The sequence below is a fragment of the Stenella coeruleoalba genome (assembly GCF_951394435.1).
Source record: "Stenella coeruleoalba genome assembly, chromosome: 20".
Classification (NCBI taxonomy): Eukaryota; Metazoa; Chordata; class Mammalia; order Artiodactyla; family Delphinidae; genus Stenella; species Stenella coeruleoalba.
The window spans coordinates 57,305,673-57,323,531 of record NC_137166.1 but is presented as its reverse complement, the minus strand read 5'-3'; the positions used below and the strand labels follow the sequence as shown (position 1 = coordinate 57,323,531).

Sequence of the window (17,859 nt, the reverse complement as noted above, 5' to 3'; positions counted from 1 at the left end):
TCTTCACCTAAGAGTTTATGGGTTTATATCTTACTGTTAGGTCTTTGATCCATTTTGAGCTCATTTTTGGGTGTGGTGTAAGGTAAGGGTCCAATTTCATTCATTTGAATGCAGATATCCACTTTACTACAATTTGTTGATAAGACTTTTCTCCTCCCAGGACTTCCCTGGTGGTCCAGTGTCTAAGGTTCCACGCTCCCAATGCAGGGGGCCCAGGTTCAATCCCTGGTCAGGGAAATAGATCCCACATGCTGCAACCAAGAGTTCAAATGTCGCTACTAAAAGATCCCACATGCCTCAACGAAGATCCCACGTGATGCAACTGAGACCTGGTGCAGCCAAATAAATAAATAAATAATAAATATTAAAAAAAGACTTTCCTCCTCCCATTGAATTGTCTTAGCACACTTGTCGATTATTTGATCAAATATATTGGCTTCCAGTTCTGGGCACTCTGTTGTTTCATTGGTCTAAATGTTTGTCTTTATGACAGTACCACAGTGTTTTGATATATAGTTTTATGAAAATACTGTCTTGCTCCAGTTTTGAGTCCCTGGCTTGATGCTAGTCATTTCCCCTTTTGGAGCAGCTGATTAAGTCCACACCCAATCACTGTCTATATCAGGCACTCACACTCTGGACTGCTATACCCCATCCCTTATGTCCTAGAGCCAGGATACCAGGCAACTGGAGACAGCCTCTATGCCCCTGACACCATGAAATTATTCCAGCCACGTCATCCATGGGGAGCCTCAGAGACCTAGCTAGCCCCAGACCTCTTGCTATACATAGGGTGCTCCGTACAGCTCCAGGTTGCTTACTGTGTCCCTGTACAGCCCGTTGTGTGCCCTGCCTGATGCCCTTGTCTCATTCTAAGCCCTAGGTAACACAGAATTCTGCCTTTTATCTACCCAAGTGTCACCAAGAACATATTTTTTCAAGGTTAGGAAGTCCAGCACCTTTTTTTTTTTTTTTTTTTTTTTGGCTGAGTTGGGTCTTCTTCGTTGCTGTGCACAGGTTTTCTCTAGTTGCGACAAGCAGGGGCCACTCCTTGCTGCAGTTCGCAGGCTTCTCGTTGTGGTGACCTCTCGTTGTGGAGCCTGGGCTCTAGGCACGTGGGCCTCAGCAGCTGTGGCACGCGGGCTCAGCAGCTGTGGCGCACAGGCCCAGTTGCTCCGCGGCATGTGGGATCTTCCTGGACGAGGTCTCGAACCAGTGTCCCCTGCATTGGCAGGCGGACTCTTAAGCAATGCACCACCAAAGTCCCCTAGGGAGATTCTCTTAAGTACCACATATATTGGAAGCTTTCATGATACACCTTGCACTTCCAGACCTTCCTGGAGTCCTTGCCAGAAATAAGTTGTTGCCAGTATCTGTTACGTTAGCCTTCCCTCCTCTGCCACACGGCAGGGTGCCGCAGTGTGTATGAATCATCTGTACAGTGCTCAGCAGGCAGGAAGCTATGCTTTCTCCCTTCATCTGGAGGACTCACCCGTCTCTTGATTTTTGGGGTATCTCATTCCCTTCCCACTGATTGTTTTGGGTGGGATATTACCCAGTTCTGGAAAAGAGGACTCCAGCTGGCTTCTGCAGGCAGCTTGTGGAGATTGCCCTTCTTAGTGAGTATATTTGATTGACTTGTAATGGTTGGGTTGATTTTTCCACCCTCAAAGTCACCCGACCCAGGACTCTCCAGCTCACACTGCTGGTGTTTGTGATGGTAAAGTTCTTATTGATTAAGGGACATAGAGTTCTATTTACTGTATGCTGTGGATTGACAACAGAATGAAACAGTGAACGGATTTAGTGGGCACATCTAGTTTGTATTTGCTATTCAGGATGGAATAGCAAGAGGATAAAGAATAGCTGTCAGTCCATATTTGGTTCAGTTTGCATTGCTGCACGAGGCCTCCTGGGAATGTCTGAAGGACCTCACCAATTTCTTACCCTGGATATGAAGATTATTTGCCTCCCAGAATCAGCTTGAGGAGGGGCATTTGGCAGTAGCCTGAGTTGGGTCCCTTGTCCAAAGAAGATGTCCCATATTCCTCAGCATTGTTGGGGATAGCTAACAGGGCATGTGATTTCATGAGGGGGAAGTGTCAGGTTAAGGACCCTGCAGGCTGCTTGGCCAAACAAAATGGATGCCAAGGTAGCAACACGACGGAGTAGCTTAGCTAAACTCTCAACACCCTAAAAATGAGAGTCTCAGCAATCCACGGATGTCCACATGAAACCTAGTCACATGCAGGAGGTAAAGGGTGGGGATTATACTACCCTCCTAAATTAGAAAAAAATCCCAGAAAAGAATCAAGGGTTATTATTACTTTTTGTAACACAGTAACTCTTGGAGGTACACAGCCTCTCTCAGCTCTCAGAGATCATTCTTTTATTTGTTTGTTTATTTATGGCTGTGTTGGTTCTTCGTTGCTGCGTGTGGGCTTTCTCCAGTTGCGGCGAGTGGGAGCTACTCTTCGTTGCGGTGCGCGGGCTTCTAATTGTGGTGGCTTCTCCTGTTGTGGAGCATGGGATCTAGGTGCACTGGCTTCAGTAGTTGTGGCACGTGAGCTCAGGAGTTGTGGCACACGGGCTCAGTAGTTGTAGCTCGTGGGTTCTAGAGCACAGGCTCAGCACCTGTGGTGCACGGGCTTAATTGCTCCATGGCATGTGGGATCTTCCTAGACCAGGGCTTGAACCCATGTCCTCTGTATTGTCAGGAGGATTCTCAACCACTGCACCACCAGGGAAGACCCAAGGGTTATCTTAAAGCAAAAGGACAGCTTATCGTTCACAAGGTTTGCAAACCAGAGATGTACAGCCTTCAGCTATAAATGAAACTACGTTTGGGAGGGGTGGTGAAGGGGGTGAGGAATTTTTAAAAGCAAAACCTACAAAAGCCACAGTTGGCAGACTTGTAAAAGGAATGGATGGTCCTTGCAGCTTGACCACAAGCCCTTGTGAAATGGAGCAGGACCCTGTATGGCCTTCCCATGAAGAGAACTCCCCACCCCTGTGTCCCCTGCCTCTTACTTGTTGGAAAGTTTTAGCCTTTTAGGCCTTCTTTCAGTTCCAAAGAACAAATTTAATCAGAGAAGTAAGAAAATGTAGAAACAAAGGAAAGCATTCAAGTGAGACAAAATGATGATAGTTTAGCCATGAAACAAAGTCAAGGACCTTTAGTTCCTTCTCAAAGCCTGTAGATAATATCTTGAGCCATATCCTTGAGTTGTTTTGCAGATACTAAAACCCCCACCAGGTGGAGGAAGTTCACTGCATGCTACCACCAGACAGGTTGGAGCCAGGTAATTGATAATTGAGATTTCTGAAATACCACCCTGTTACCTAACCATCAACCAATCAGGAATTGTTCATGAGCTGATCATACACCCTGTGACCCTCTCCTGTCATTAAAAACCCTTCCCTGAAAGCCCATCAGGGAGTTCAGATCTTCTGAGCATAAGGTACCCATTCTCCTTGCTTGGTGCCCTGCAATAAACCTGGTACTTTCCTTCACCACAACCCAGTGTCAGTAGATTGGCATTACTGTGCATGGGGCAAGTGGACCCAAGTTTGGTTCAGTAACATATGCAGCTTGACTTCAAGTTTTTGATGATTGGCTGTTATCAGAGCTTCTCCTCAGGGACTATTCTAGGTAGGACCCTTAGCAGAATCTGAAGTCCTTACAGTTTTTGGTCATGGTTTTTCTAAGAACACAGAGTACATGACTGAACACCAGGTCTGTCATGACTGCCTGACTCCATTTTATTTAATTTTTTCATAGCACAAGGTACTCTTTATTGTGATATTCAATGGAAAACATCTATAAACCAGCTTACTGTAGTGATGACAGTTGCAACCATGCTAAGGCCCTTTTATTATATTAAAAAAGGGTGGGTGTGGGAGTTCTGTTCACTCCTATGTAACAGAAAATGGGACCTGAATTCAGAGATTTTTAGGTGTATGTAGCTTTTATATATCTTCATGATTTCTTGAGATTTGTTTTCATTTAAAAGAATGCCTTCTTTGCCATAAGTAAGTCTAAATGCAGCATATACAGAACAGTTAGGAATACAGGAAAATTTAGCCATAAGTGTAGACCAGTGTAGGACAAGCTACTCTCTTTTAGATGTGGTTCCAAAGGAAAGGCAGTGATGAAGACTTGGAATTTTACCATATATTCAGGAAAAGGGAGAAAAGAAAACTTTTTTTTCTTCTAAAAATATCCAGGGAGGGCTTCCCTTGTGGCACAGTGGTTAAGAATCCGCCTGCCAATTCAGGGGATACGGGTTCAAGCCCTGGTCCGGGAAGATCCCACATGCCGCAGAGCAGCTAAGCCCATGCACCACAACTGCTAAGCCTGCACTCTAGAGCCCGCTAGCCACAACTACTGAGCCCGTGTACTACAACTACTGAGGCCCACGTGCCTAGAGCCTGTGCTCCAAACAAGAGAAGCCACTGCAATGAGAAGCCCGCGCACTGGAACAGTTGCCCCCGCTCACCACAACTAGAGAAAGCCTGTGTGCAGCAGTGAAGACCCAATGCAGCCAAAAATAAATAAAATAAATTTATAAAAAAAAAAATCCGGGGAATTCCTTGGCAGTCCAGTGGTTAGGACTCCGTGCTTCCACTGCAGGGGTCACAGGTTCGATCCCTGGTCGGGGAATTAAGATCCCGAGTGCCGCATGGTGCAGTCAATAAATAAATAAATAAAAATATCTATGCCATGGCGGAGTTCTGAACTATACTGAATCAACGGTGCAGATCAACTACCCTCGGATCCTAGTCCTGGAGTAGGTTCAAGATTGTGTGGGAGGGTTTCTGGCCCTTTCTACTGTTCTAGCTGTCAGACTTGGGACGAGTCCCTTAACCATTAAATATATTTTGTCCCCAAGAGTATTGGGAGAGGCCTCTGCTGGCCTTTCCAGATTGGCCCCTTGGCCCTCTCTGCTTGGATCAACAGCCCTTCTATGGAGGGGGCGGGCTGCCCTAGGCCAAGGAGAGAAGGGGGTCATCATTGCGCTAGAAATATTTTAGAATCAAGAAGAGGACAGTCGAGCTGCCCAGCGGGGGTGGGGAGGAAGGCCCCTCCCTCCCGACTCCATTTTATTTTGGGTCCCTGTTAGACACACTGGGTCCGTTTTCTATGTCCTTTTCTTAGGGAATTTATCTTATTTTTACTTTTCCTTAGTGGAGGTTACTTAATTTCTACAATGCTTTTATGGCTAAAGAAGCACAGAATACCTAGGTGGACACATCCCTTATTTAGCAAGAAGAAAAAACACATGTTAGGGTTTGTCCTAGGGGTGTTTATAATATGTAATATTAATATTAAATATACAATATATTTGAGAGCCTGTGAAAACTGAATTGCAAGAGAGAGAAATGATTTGTTTGGTCTTGCCACAAAAGAATGCTAAATAGACAAATACAGAATTTTAGGAAATATGCAACATTCCTGCATACACAGAGCAGCCGGCAAACCTATTCCACATGTGTCACATTCACCTACAATTGTGCCTAAAACCCAGTAGGTGCTCACTGAACATTTCTTAGAACAGTAAATACACACTACAACATAGCTTCCGTATTCATTCTCACGTTTCTGGCAAGACTTTCAAAAGATTGTCTCAATCTATCACTCCAAGCAGTTAATGAGCCATGTTTTCAAGTATTAAAAAGAAGCACATTTTGGAGAGAAAAGCCACAGGCTCAGCTTCATTTTCTGGCTTTTCAGACTTCACTATCTCTTGCTTAAACTTGGCTAAGATCTTAACTTTTTTTTTTTTTACATGTCACACATATGCTTTTCTAGAACTATTTCTGCTGCTTTATTTTAATAACTACATAATCAATAATACCTTTCAGTAATTTCCATTTCACAAGTGTTTTTCTCAGATAATTTAAATTCCCTGTGAAGACACTGCTGCTGCAATTTGAGGTGAAGTGATAAATAACTTCCTAGCAAGAAGAGGAGAGACTAGAATCCCACACATTTGTCTCGGGGGCAAGGTGCTCCCCTTGTACACGTGCTCTATTAAAAGATCACACAGTGTCCCAGCAGAAGATGGAATGTGATAGATCACTATTCTTTTTCAGGTAGGTTTCAGATTCTTAAAAGAATTGGAAAATATCTCAGATATGGAGTAATAAATATTGTTTGAAGAAACGTGTTGTTCACTAGGTTCAAACAGAATCACTGACTGTACAGCCAGAAAAGCTGTTTTTCTGGGAACCAGAGTCACAGTTTCACCCTTTCAAGCAATTCTGCATTTCCTGTCATTCTTCCTCCATTATCCCTACCATGGCTCTATCTGAAGTCTTTTCTTTCTTGTCCTGGACCAAATATGCTGAAGGTCATTAAACCGAATACAGAGCTTCAGTCTGTTACCGAAGCAAAATTGGGTCCACTTGCCCATAGGCAGGAAAGCCAATCTGCTGACATCGGGTTGTGGTAAAGGAAAGTGCAGTGTTCATTGCAGGGTGCCAAGCAAGGAATTCAGGGCAGCTAGTACTTAAAAGACCCGAAATCCCCAAAGGTTTCCAGGGAAAGGTTTTCAAAGATAGGATGAGGGAGGGGGTTGTAGAGTGTGTGATCAGCTCGTGGACATTCTTCTGATTGGTTGGTGGTGAGGTAATCTGGAGTCAACATCACCAACCTTCTGGTTCCAAACATTCTGGTGTTTATGTGCTTGCAGGCTGCATGTAGTTCATTTTTCCCACTTGGTGCAGGTTTCAGTATCTGTAAAAGAGCTCAAAGGTCATGGCTCAGAATATTATCTATAACCCTTGAAGAGGAACTAAAAGTCCTTGACTTTGTTTAACAAGTAAACAATTATTATTTTGTCTTGTTTGACTGTTTTACTTCCCGTCTGGATTTTCTCACTTCTGTGATTAAATTTACTCTCTGGAACTCAGGGAATGATTTTAGCTAACGAGAGGATCTCGGTCTTTGTTTTCTTTGGAGAAAGAATTCAACAAAGAGACTAAGATTGCAAGGCAGGCACAGAATTCATTAGAAGCACAGTACATGTGGGAAAGCACAAGGGGAGCTCACGGAGTGAGCTGCGTGCAATAGGGGCAGCTTAGGTTGTTAGTATGGGGTTAATCTTCCAGGGTTTGGGCCAGGGTGACTCCCCTTTTCCCTCCCCTACGATAGTGTCATCTGCAATTCCTTATTTGGGCTTCCACCAGGCTCCATTTTGAATCTTTCCCAAGAACACCTAAGCAAAACCTATTGGGGGTGGGTGTCAAAATTGCAATGCTAATGATATTATAATGATATTACAATGTAACCAAAGTTACTAGAGGACGACTTGAGAACCCCCTCTGCGCATATGTGGGGCTGGGAAATCTTGACCACAAGAATGTGGAGGCTGGGGTGGACCCTCTCATCTTTCATCCAATTAGGGCTCCTAGTCCCAACAGTAGTTTATCAAAAGGGTCAGCATGAAACCAGTTGCAGCAGGTTACCCCGAAGCCTATCTATCTCCTACCTCAAAGCACACTCTGGCTCCATGGTTTTCACCGTCAAGAGTTCCTTGCTGAGATGTTGCAAAGTTTCTGTTTTAGATGCCATTCCAGGGAATTCCCTGGCTGTCCAGTGGTCAGGACACGGCGCTTCCACTGCCGTGGGCTGGGGTTCTGTCTCTGGTCGGGGAACTAAAATCCCACAAGAGCGCAGCACCGCAAAAAAAAAAACCCCAGCCATTCCTCCATGCACCATGGCCGCATTAAGTGCAAAACAAGTAGGTGGTTTTGATTCTGCTTAATCCTTATGCATGAAGAGGCTGTCCTTGGGCCTGTCCCTGTCTTTCCTGCCTCCGGGAGGCCTAGGAGGCTACACTTTTTCTACAGACAACAGGCAGTCAGAGGACATGGGATGGGGGAGAGGAATCTGTTCTAGGAAAGTCTCATAGGGACCTGTTAGGTTTCAAGTTGTTGAAAAGCGACAGCATAGCTGACAGCCATGAGTGCACATAGAGTATCATTATAATATAGTGTGTCCCTTTGGATGTGTAGATTTGGGAACTTGCTCTGTTTCACAGTCTGAAATAACACGTCACTAAACTTTCTGTAAGTATTCCTGGACTGCTCTCCAGAAATCTGGGTGCGTCCCCTTTAAGATAAGGGGACGCCCCGCCCACCGTTGGAGACAGGAAACTCCGCTTCTCAGAGCCCCTGAAGGAGTCTCAAAGCCACTACCAGCCACTTAGGGAGAGAGTTCTGCTCAGATCTTAGACATAAGTGGTGGCAGCGGAAACTACATTACCCAGAAGCAGCTACGGTGCGAAGCGGCGGTGACTGAGCCAATGAAAGCTTAGGGGGGGGACGCATACGTGCGTGCTCATCGCCTGGGGGCGGGACTTCCGGCGTTGTCTCTGGTAGTGGTTGGGTGGTTGTCGGGCTGTTCACCGGTTCAGGGTGTCGGCGTCGCTTGGTGGGCACCGAGGTGACGGAGCGAAGAGCGGGAGGAGAGAAGTTGGCCCCGCTGCCCAGAGGCGGCTGTGAGGCCCCCTGCGCCCGTAGTTGACGACGGTGCCCTAGTTCCCGCCCCGCTCGCCGCCTCTCCCGGCTCCGTTCTTCCCACCTGCCGGTGACGGAGGCGGCCCTGATGAGGCCGGCTCAGGTGGGTGCTGCGTCTCCCGAGCCCCCACCCGGCCCGACCCCCGCCTCCGAGTCCCAAATCCGGAAGGAGGTGGGTCCGCTCAATTCCTTGCCGGTCAGCCCCAGAGTCCAGAACAGAGGGCGGCCTTGGGAGGGGTCCCTTTTCCACCAGTGGACTGGGGTGAAGGAGAGAGTACCCTCGGGGCCGCCGGTGCACGGATTGCAGGTGCTACGGAGTCGGAAGCATTGGGGAAACCTGGGGTCCCTTTTGTCGGGGACAGAGGGGGACGAGGTGTCTCACCTGAAACGGCAACCTGAGCAGGTAGAATCCATGGAAGGTTGTGAAGGGATTGGGGATGGGAGAACCGTGTTCAGAGTTAGAAGTTAAAAATTGGGAGAATAGGATGCGAATGGAGGCAGGGAGATTGCTGAAGAGACCACCGCGATAGACCCCAGGAGAATTATGGCAGGGGCTGGGCCAGGAAGGTAGTGCGACATTGGGAGATGGGATGAGATTCTGGAAAAATCTCAAACTTGGAGTAAATGGGATTTCCTGCTGCATAAAATACGGTTGTAAGCAAAAGTAGGGAATGAAGTACCATCCAAATTTTTTTGCCTGAACATCTGAAAGTGGGGAGATGAGGAAGTCAGCGCGAGGAGCAGGTTCGGGGGGAAGATCATGAGTTGTATTTGGACATGTTGATCCTGACATGTATCAAGATGGAGATGTCACCAAATGGAGATACCATATGTGGAGGTGAACATAAAGTCTGGAAGTAGAGGAAGGGGACAGTGTTGGAAATATCAAAGGTATGGAGGGTGTGGACTGGACCAGGGCATGACCTGGGGATCAGATTGAGGAGGGAGGCTTAAGATTGTTTTGTTTGTTTGTTTTTATTTTTGGCTGCATTGAGTCTTTGTTGCTTCACGCGGGCTTTCTCTAGTTGCGGTGAGCAGGGGTTACTCTTCGTCGTGGTGCGTGGGCTTCTAATTGCAGTGGCTTCTTTTCTTGCGGAGCATGGGCTCTAGGGTGCACGGGCTTCAGTAGTTGCATCACGTGGGCTCAGTAGTTGTGGCTTGCAGGCTCTAGAGCGCGGGCTCAGTAGTTGTGGCGTATGGGCCTAGTTGCTCCGCGGCATGTGGGATCTTCCTGGACAAGGGCTCAAAGCTGTGTCTCCTGCATTGGCAGACGGATTCTCAACCACTGCGTCACCAGGGAGGCTTAAGATTGTTACATGAGATGGGCCCTGTGGTGAGGGAGGGGCGAGAGTTTGAGGGGAGGACATGAGGGCTGGGTGCTGGCATCCCTGGTGCTCCCTTCAGAAAAGAGCAGACCTGACATAGGAGGGCTTCTGGCCTGTGTCTGTAGGAAGGGAGGCCTGGATGGGGTAAGGAACGTCCCTTCTGTGGAGCCTGCAGTGTGTGCTGGTGTGAGTTCTCCACTTGCAGGCTCTACTGATCCTCAGGGCCACTCCTGATGGAGCAAGGGGAAGGTGAGCCAGAGTGGTGCAGCCAGTGGGTCCTAGACGAGGGCACTGCCAGCTCACCTCCAACCCTCAGGGCAAGAGGGATGATCCACTGTTCCCTTTTGAGGATTATTTAATGGGTAGGCCTGGTTGCTGAATGAACTAATAGCTGACCTGCCTGCTCAGCCCCTTGCTACAACTTATTAACTTAAGAATGTATGAGGGCTTCCCTGGTGACGCAGTGGTTGAGAAGCTGCCTGCCGATGCAGGGGACACGGGTTCATGCCCCGGTCTGGGAAGATCCCACATGCCGCGGAGCGGCTAGGCCCGTGAGCCATGGCCGCTGAGCCTGCGCGTCCGCAACGGGAGAGGCCACAACAGTGAGAGGCCCACGTACCGCAAAAAGAATGTATGAAAATTAATTTAAACACTAATTTATCAATATTCCTCTAAATACATACACATAGGTAATTAGAAATAAGCCTGTTCACTCAGTTAAATTTATGCAAACAATTTGTAATTGGCTTGGCATTGATTTACCTCTAGGTATTTGCTTAACAATGCAAAGTTTTATATATGACATCCTCTGAGATCTTAAAAAAGCAGTAAAAATAAAGACCCCAGTTTTCAAAACTGTATCACTTCAGTTGCACTGAAAATATATACAAAACCGTTGTTCCTATGGTCAGTCATAGCTGACACATGGTATGTACTCCTTACGTTAGATAACAATATGACCCTTGTGAGGTTGGAAGCATTCTTAATCTTCATAAACTTTTTCTTTTCCCTGAGGCTCAGGGAGGTTTAACCCTTCTCCAGTGTCACTCAGCTAGTAAGAGACAATACTGTTTTGTGAGGAACTGAGCTTAGACTCTCAGGCTGAGATCTAATTACACCAGGGTAGGGCAGAAGTGGTGGTCCAGCTCTGCTGTAGGATCCTGCCACTGTTACCCATTTCACATGGCTTCCTTCCCCCAGGGTCCCATGGCAGTGACAGAAATGCTTATGGACCCTGTACAGGTGAATGGAGGGGTCCCACCTCTCACCCATCCCAATTATCACCCTGATAGTTTTATCATCCTGATCTGTATGCCCTCAGGGAATGGTAGTGTCCCAGGACTTCTATCCCTTTTTTGTCTCTTGCCTCTGTAGACCCTGTGCTTTCACCAGGTCCAGGATCCTATATTTAGTCCCAGGTTATATAGAATAGTTCCATTTCTGACAATTGATTGGGTAAGATGTGGCAGACAGTCCTGACTACATTCAGGATTCTGAATGTTCAGACAGTTGCAGGTGACACTGAGGTGGGATGTTCAGAGAACTGCAGGTCTCTGTTATATCTGGTGGGAATGGGGAGCTGGGATAGGGGTTCACAGGTATCAGGCCTTGAATGATAGCCTGAGGTCCTGGTTCTCTCATCTCAGGTTGATGGGAGGTATGGAAGGTTTGAAGCAGAGGAGGAAGGTGCTATGACTCATGTTTTAACAGATTCCCTCTGGCTGTAGAATAAAAGACAGACAACGGTGCGAGTGAAGGTAGGGAGACCTGAGGGGAATTTCTGCAGTCATCTAGGTGAATGTTGGTGGTGGCTACATGCTAGTGGTGGCTATGGAAGTAGGGAGTGGTTGTTTTCTGAATGTGTTTTGAACTAGAGCTGCCCCTGTTTTATTTATTTTTTAAAATGTATCAGTATATTTTTAATTGAAGTATAGATGATTTACAGTATTGTACTGTCCATATTTTATCTAATGGAGAGTGAGGGACTCAAGAAAGTGGACTGATAGGAAGAATTGGGGATGACTTCATGTTTCTGGACTTGTTAGGAAGGATGGATGCCTCATCAACTAAAATGGGCAAAGTCAGCTTTAGGAGGAATTTGCAGGTGGAATAAGGAGAGTCCGTTTTTGTCCACGTCACAAATGTTCCAGAGACACCCAAGGGGAGGTGTTGAGTGGGCACTTTTACACAGAGAGCTGGAGTTCAGAGGATGGATTCAGGATGGAGACAGCCACAACAGAGTGGCTGTGTGGACTACGATGAAGCCAAAGGTAAGATTTAGGCGGCATCATTTCTAGTTTATGGTGGTGATGCCACTAGAGGACAAGGAGTGAGAATGAAGGGCCTCAGGACTAAGTCTGTGGGTTGGGTACCTGGCTGGTGGTGATGCGCATCACGAAGACAGATGAGGGAGCAGAGTGTTCTTGTCAGTGCATGACAGCGGGATGTAGGCGTGAGAGTCTTCTGAGGCCAGAGCGAACATGAGATGGATGTTGAGGGAGGAAATGGGATCAGCTAGGAGAGTCGCTAGACTTAGGGTGCAGTCACAGTGTGGGTGGGGAGGTCGGTGTACCTGGGTTTCATGTGAGGAGAGAAGTTGCTGACTGCTTATGGGACAGTTCGTGCAACATGGAAGAGGGAGAGGGCTAAGGGGACATGAGGTCTCACATAAAAAGGGTGGCTGGGGAGGAAGGAAAAAACAGGGCCAGGTGGTGAGGCCTTCTAAGAAGGGCTTGGGGCAAGCCCTGGCCCCAGGGGACTTTGGTGTTCAGGGGCAGGACTGGGCTGAGATGAATGCTGGATGCATTTCCATTCACTGCCTGGATTCCATGTGCAGAGTGCCCTATAAGGAGGTGAAGGAAGTGCCTATGGTGTGGGCTGGGGCTGTCTGTGGAACTGTCACTCTGGAAGGGTTAGAGTCACGAGGAAGGTGCAGTCCAATGAGTGAGATGCAGGTAACGAGGAGTGTGAATGGTTGGCCCTGGGCCCTGGCACTGGGCGCTTGAGGACAGGGACGAGTCTGAATGTGTCTGAGGGTCAACACCTGGGGAACCCCAGGGAAACTGTGTGGCAGGAGAGGGGTAGGGCCATGCATGCAGTTCCACACCTTAGGTGGTGGTTTTCTGCTCCCTCCCCCATGTGTTTATGCTGTGTGCCGGACACAGTGATCAATGGTAATAAGGAGAGAGCAGGCACTGGTGCCACTGGGACCTGGTATATATTCCATGGTGGGACGTGTGGGAGGAGGATGAGCAGGGATGGATGTGTAGGGGGAGGGCTGAAGGTCCTGGAAAGGGAAGTGTATCAGTGATTGCACCCACAGGATTTTAACTAGTGGAGACGAGTGAGTCGTGATACAGAGAGGTCAAGGACATTAAAAGACAGTTTTATTACTTATATTTCCCAAGAGGAGGAGGTACACTATGTAACAGAGCTACCTCTAGAAGCACCAGATTCGGTCAGGAGGCGTGAGCACAAGCTAAGGGACACCAAAGGTCAGAGCCTTTATTAGACTTTTGAGGGAAATGCAGGGAGGATTGGATGAAAAGTTTATGGGTGACTAGTTTGTATAATTCTGTGTACCTGGGGTATGGGAACTGTCCCCAGCTGTCTGTTACCTGGCCCTGGGCTGCTTTAGGGCAGGGGAAATACTGACCTGGTTCGTGAGAGTTAGTTAAGGAGTTGGTTGAGAGTATGGGCTCTGGATTGCAAGGGAGATGTAAACAAATTTGGGCATTAGTTTAGCCCTGTAATTAATGGATGGCAAATAGATAAATACAGAATCCACAAAAATATAGTTGAAACAAGAAGCTGTCCATGAACCAAACTCTTCCAATTTTGGCAGGACCGTGTGGTCTTTGAGGACGTGGCTGTGTATTTCTCCCAGGAGGAGTGGGGCCTCCTTGATGAAGCTCAGAGACACTTGTACCATGCTGTGATGACGGAGAACTTTGCACTTGTGACCTCCCTAGGTAAGGTCCACAAGCTCAGCCAGTTCCCTGAGCTGTGCTCTGTTCTTTCCCTTTTCCCAGGGGGCAGCTCTGTACCCCCCACACTGAGACCACGGATACTGCTTCCTTTCCTGGTTTCCTGGCATACGTGTTGTTGGTGCCGGGGCTGGACTGTGTGTACAGTGTCATTTTTCTCCACAGGGAGCCCCATCTCTTCTACTCTGAGTCCTTCCAAGATAGGGCTCAGGGGTCAGAAATCTAGATTTTGTCTGAGACCCCTTCAGACTTGGCCTGTTCTTGGTTGGGTCCTCAGTCTAGATGCTTGGACTCTTGTTGTGCCAGGCCTTACCCCTCCCTCTTGCTGACTTTTCTTAGGACCTTCTGTGCCAGGAATTTTAGCACCAACCTAATTACTAATTTGGGGAACCACTGATTGTTACTACAGTCTCCCCTGTGAAGTTCTTATAATTTTAGAATGCTGAAAGCCCTGTGTTGGATCTCTGTCTACATGTGCTGGCCCCTTCTTTTTCTGTCTTTCACGTAAGACTAACCTCTTTCAGGTGCCACATCAATGCTCACCTGCAGCAATGGGGAGGACTCTGGGTACCTGCTAGTCTAGTGTGGTCACTACTACATCAATGGCAGGAGACACTCAGAAGTACCCGGGCTTGGTGTGAGGTCCTGGGAAATGGTGTGATGTCAGAGCTCGGAATCTGTCCTGCGTTCACTATTGATTGATGCTTGGACCAGTGCCACACCTCATTTCTTCCCCACTCTTATTTCTTCTGTCACACTCCAACCACACTTTTGTGACTCTCACTTGTCACATGTTCTGTTTCATTGCTCCCTTTGCAATGTTCAACATTTGACCTATATGTAAGATATCGTGAGGTCTGCATGTATCCTTATATAGTCCTTGAACTTTAGCATTTCTTTTGCATCAAGTATTTGTAGGTCTGGGCACAACCTTCGACACAGTGCTCATCTGTCACCAGTAGCCATGGCCATGTTGACTTGGAGGCCTGCCTCTCCTCCCTGCTCTGGTGTGAATGTTTGTGTTCCCCCATGTTCCATATGTTGAAAACCCCATGCAGTGACAGTATTAGGAGATGGGGCCTTTGGGGTGATTAGATCATGAGGGAAGAGCCCTCATGAATGAGATTTGTGCCTTTATGAAAGGGACCCCACAGAGCCTCCTAGCTCCTTCCAACATGTGAGGACACTATGAGAAGTCTGCAACCCAGGAGAGTACAGGCTGATCTGTGGGTTCAAGTCTCCAGAAGTGTGAGAAATAACTTTCTGGTTTTATAAGCCAGCCAGTCTGTGGTATTTTGTCATAGCATCCGAAATGGACTGAGACAGTAACTCATCCTTCAGTCCTTGCCTATTGTCAGGGCTCTCTCATCATGGGAGCTATGCAGGCCCATCTCTGCACAGCAGACCTTCCTCTCTCTGGCTTTAGTCTTCGGTGTGTCATTTCTGATGGGGCTGCCCCTTCTACCAAAATAATCATGCACTTCATCGGCATTTCTCTGCTTACAGGTTGTTGGCATGGAGCACAGGATGAGGAGGCACCTTCTGAGCAAAGTGTTTCTGTAGGGATGTCAGAGGTTGGGACTCCAAAGCCAGATCCATCCACCAAGAAGGCCCAGCCCTATGAGATGTGTGACCCACTGTCCAAAGACCATTTGCACCTACCTGAGCATGACGGAATGTACCCTGATGAAGGGCTGTATATTTGTGGGGCAAACCTTTTCCAGCACCAGAAGGAGCAGATTAGAGACAAACTTTCCAGAAGGGATGAGGGGCAGCCTTCATTTCTTACCAACAGCAACATTCACTCGGCAGAGAGGACCTTGACATGCAGCAGAGACAGAAAGGACTTCCCAGGCAGCATAGGCCTTCTGAAGCAGCCGACCCCTCACAATGCGGGGAAGCCACACAGGGACACTGAGTGTGGGGAAGCTTTTGATAGTGGGCAGAGTGATTACAGGTGCACTCAGTGTGGGAAAGCCTTCCGTCAAAAACAGATCCTTGTTGAGCACCAGAAAATCCACACTGGTGTAAGGCCTTATGAGTGCAGCAAATGTGGTATGGCCTTCATTAGAAAGTTTCACCTTGTTCAGCACCAGAGAATCCATACTGGAGAAAGGCCTTTTCAGTGCAGTGAATGTGGGAAATGCTTTAGGTACAACTCCACACTCATTAGTCATCAGAGAGTTCACACTGGATTGAGCCCTTATGAGTGCAGCAAATGTGGGGAATTCTTCAAGTACAATGCCAACTTCATGAAACATCAGAGAAAACACAATGGAGAAAGGCCTTATGAGTGCAGAGAATGTGGAAAATTCTTTAGGTACAACTATAGACTGGTAAGGCATGGGAGAGTTCACAGTGGAGAACGACCTTATAAGTGCAGCGAATGTGGGAAATTTTTCAGGTACAGCTCCACATTCATTAGACATCAGAGAGTTCATACTTCAGAAAGGCCTTATAAGTGTAATGAATGTGGGAAATATTTTAGGTATAATTCCACACTCATTAAACACCAGAGAGTTCACACTGGAGAAAGGCCTTATGAGTGCACTGAATGTGGGAAATTCTTTAGGTACACATCCACCCTCATTAGACATCAAAGAGTTCATACTGTAGAAAGGCCTTATGAGTGCAGCTTGTGTGGGGAATACTTTAGGTCCAAGTCCAAACTCATTAAACATTGGCAAAATCACACTGGAGAAAGGCCTTACGAGTGCAGTGAATGTGGGAAGGCATTTAGGTACCACTGCAGACTCATTAGACATAAGAGAGTTCACAGTGGAGAGAGGCCTTTCGAGTGCAGCGAATGTGGGAAATTCTTTCGATACAACTCCAACCTCATTAAACATTGGAGAAATCACACAGGCGAGAGGCCTTATGAGTGCAGAGAGTGTGGGAAAGCCTTTAGCCACAAGCATATACTTGTTGAGCATCAGAAAATCCATACTGGAGAAAGGCCTTATGAGTGCAGCAGATGTCAGAAAGCCTTCATTAGGAAGTCCCACCTTGTTCATCACCAGAAAATCCACACTGAAGACAATATGAGTGCTGTGAATGTGGGGAATTCATTAGATACAACTCCAACCTCATGAAGCAGAGAATTCACAGTGGTAAAGGCCTTATGAAAGGGCCTACTGTATAGCACAGGGAATTATATTCAGTATCTTGTAATAACTTATAATGGAAAAGAATTTGGAAAAGAATTATATATATATAATATATATATAAACTAAATCACTTTGCTGTACACCTGAAACATTGTAAATCAACTATACTTCAATTAAAAAACAAAAGACCTTACAAGTGCAGAGGTTATGGTAAATTATGTACTACTCCTAACACTGAAGAAGTACCTCATGAGTTATGTTGGAGTGGGCCTTCTCAGTACAGTGAGCATGGAAAGTTGTTTTGGTACAGCTCCCCACTCGTTAGACATCGAGTTCACACCAGACGAAGGCCTTCTAAGTACAGTGAATGGAAGTCTTCAGGTGAAACTCCAACTCCATTAAACATCTATTTCACAATGGAGAAAGGTCTAAGTGCAGCAAATATGGGCATATGTTCAGCCAAAATTCCCACCTCATTCAGCACCAAAAAGTTCACACCAGAGAGAGTATTGCAAATGTGGAAAGACTTTAGCAAAACGTCTGCTCTAATCTGTCCCTGAGAACTATTGTTTTTTCTTTGATTGTGGTAAAATATATGTAACAAAGTTTACCCTCTACCTTTTAAATTGTTGGGTGTAGTGTGTTTAAAAATTCACATCTAATCTCCAGAATTTTTTTCATCTTGCAGAAATGAAACTATGCCTCTTAAACAACATCTCTTTCTACTCCTTCCCTACCTCACCTGGCAACCTCTTTTTTACACTCGGTCGATTAATTTGATTACTCTGGATGCTTTATACAAGTATAATCATACAGTTTTCACCTCTTTGCAACTGGCTTATTTAGCTTAGCATAATTTCCCCATGTTGAAGCACTTGTCAGCATTTTCTTCTGTTTTGAGAAGGAATCAGAATTGAC

At 46.7% G+C, this 17,859-nt stretch overlaps 1 protein-coding gene across 1 annotated transcript; it reads left to right on the top strand.

The window, feature by feature from the left end:
- Nucleotides 1–8,611: 8,611 nt before the first annotated feature.
- LOC307178501 (uncharacterized protein) lies at nt 8,612–17,538 on the top strand (the record flags this gene model as incomplete). The annotated part of the gene is made up of 3 exons (XM_079906693.1): nt 8,612–8,695; nt 13,693–13,819; nt 15,341–17,538. 3 exons carry the CDS (start codon nt 8,612–8,614, stop codon nt 16,924–16,926), a joined length of 1,797 nt encoding a protein of 598 aa, XP_079762819.1. The 3' UTR covers nt 16,927–17,538.
- Between the last annotated feature and the right edge of the window lie 321 nt (nt 17,539–17,859).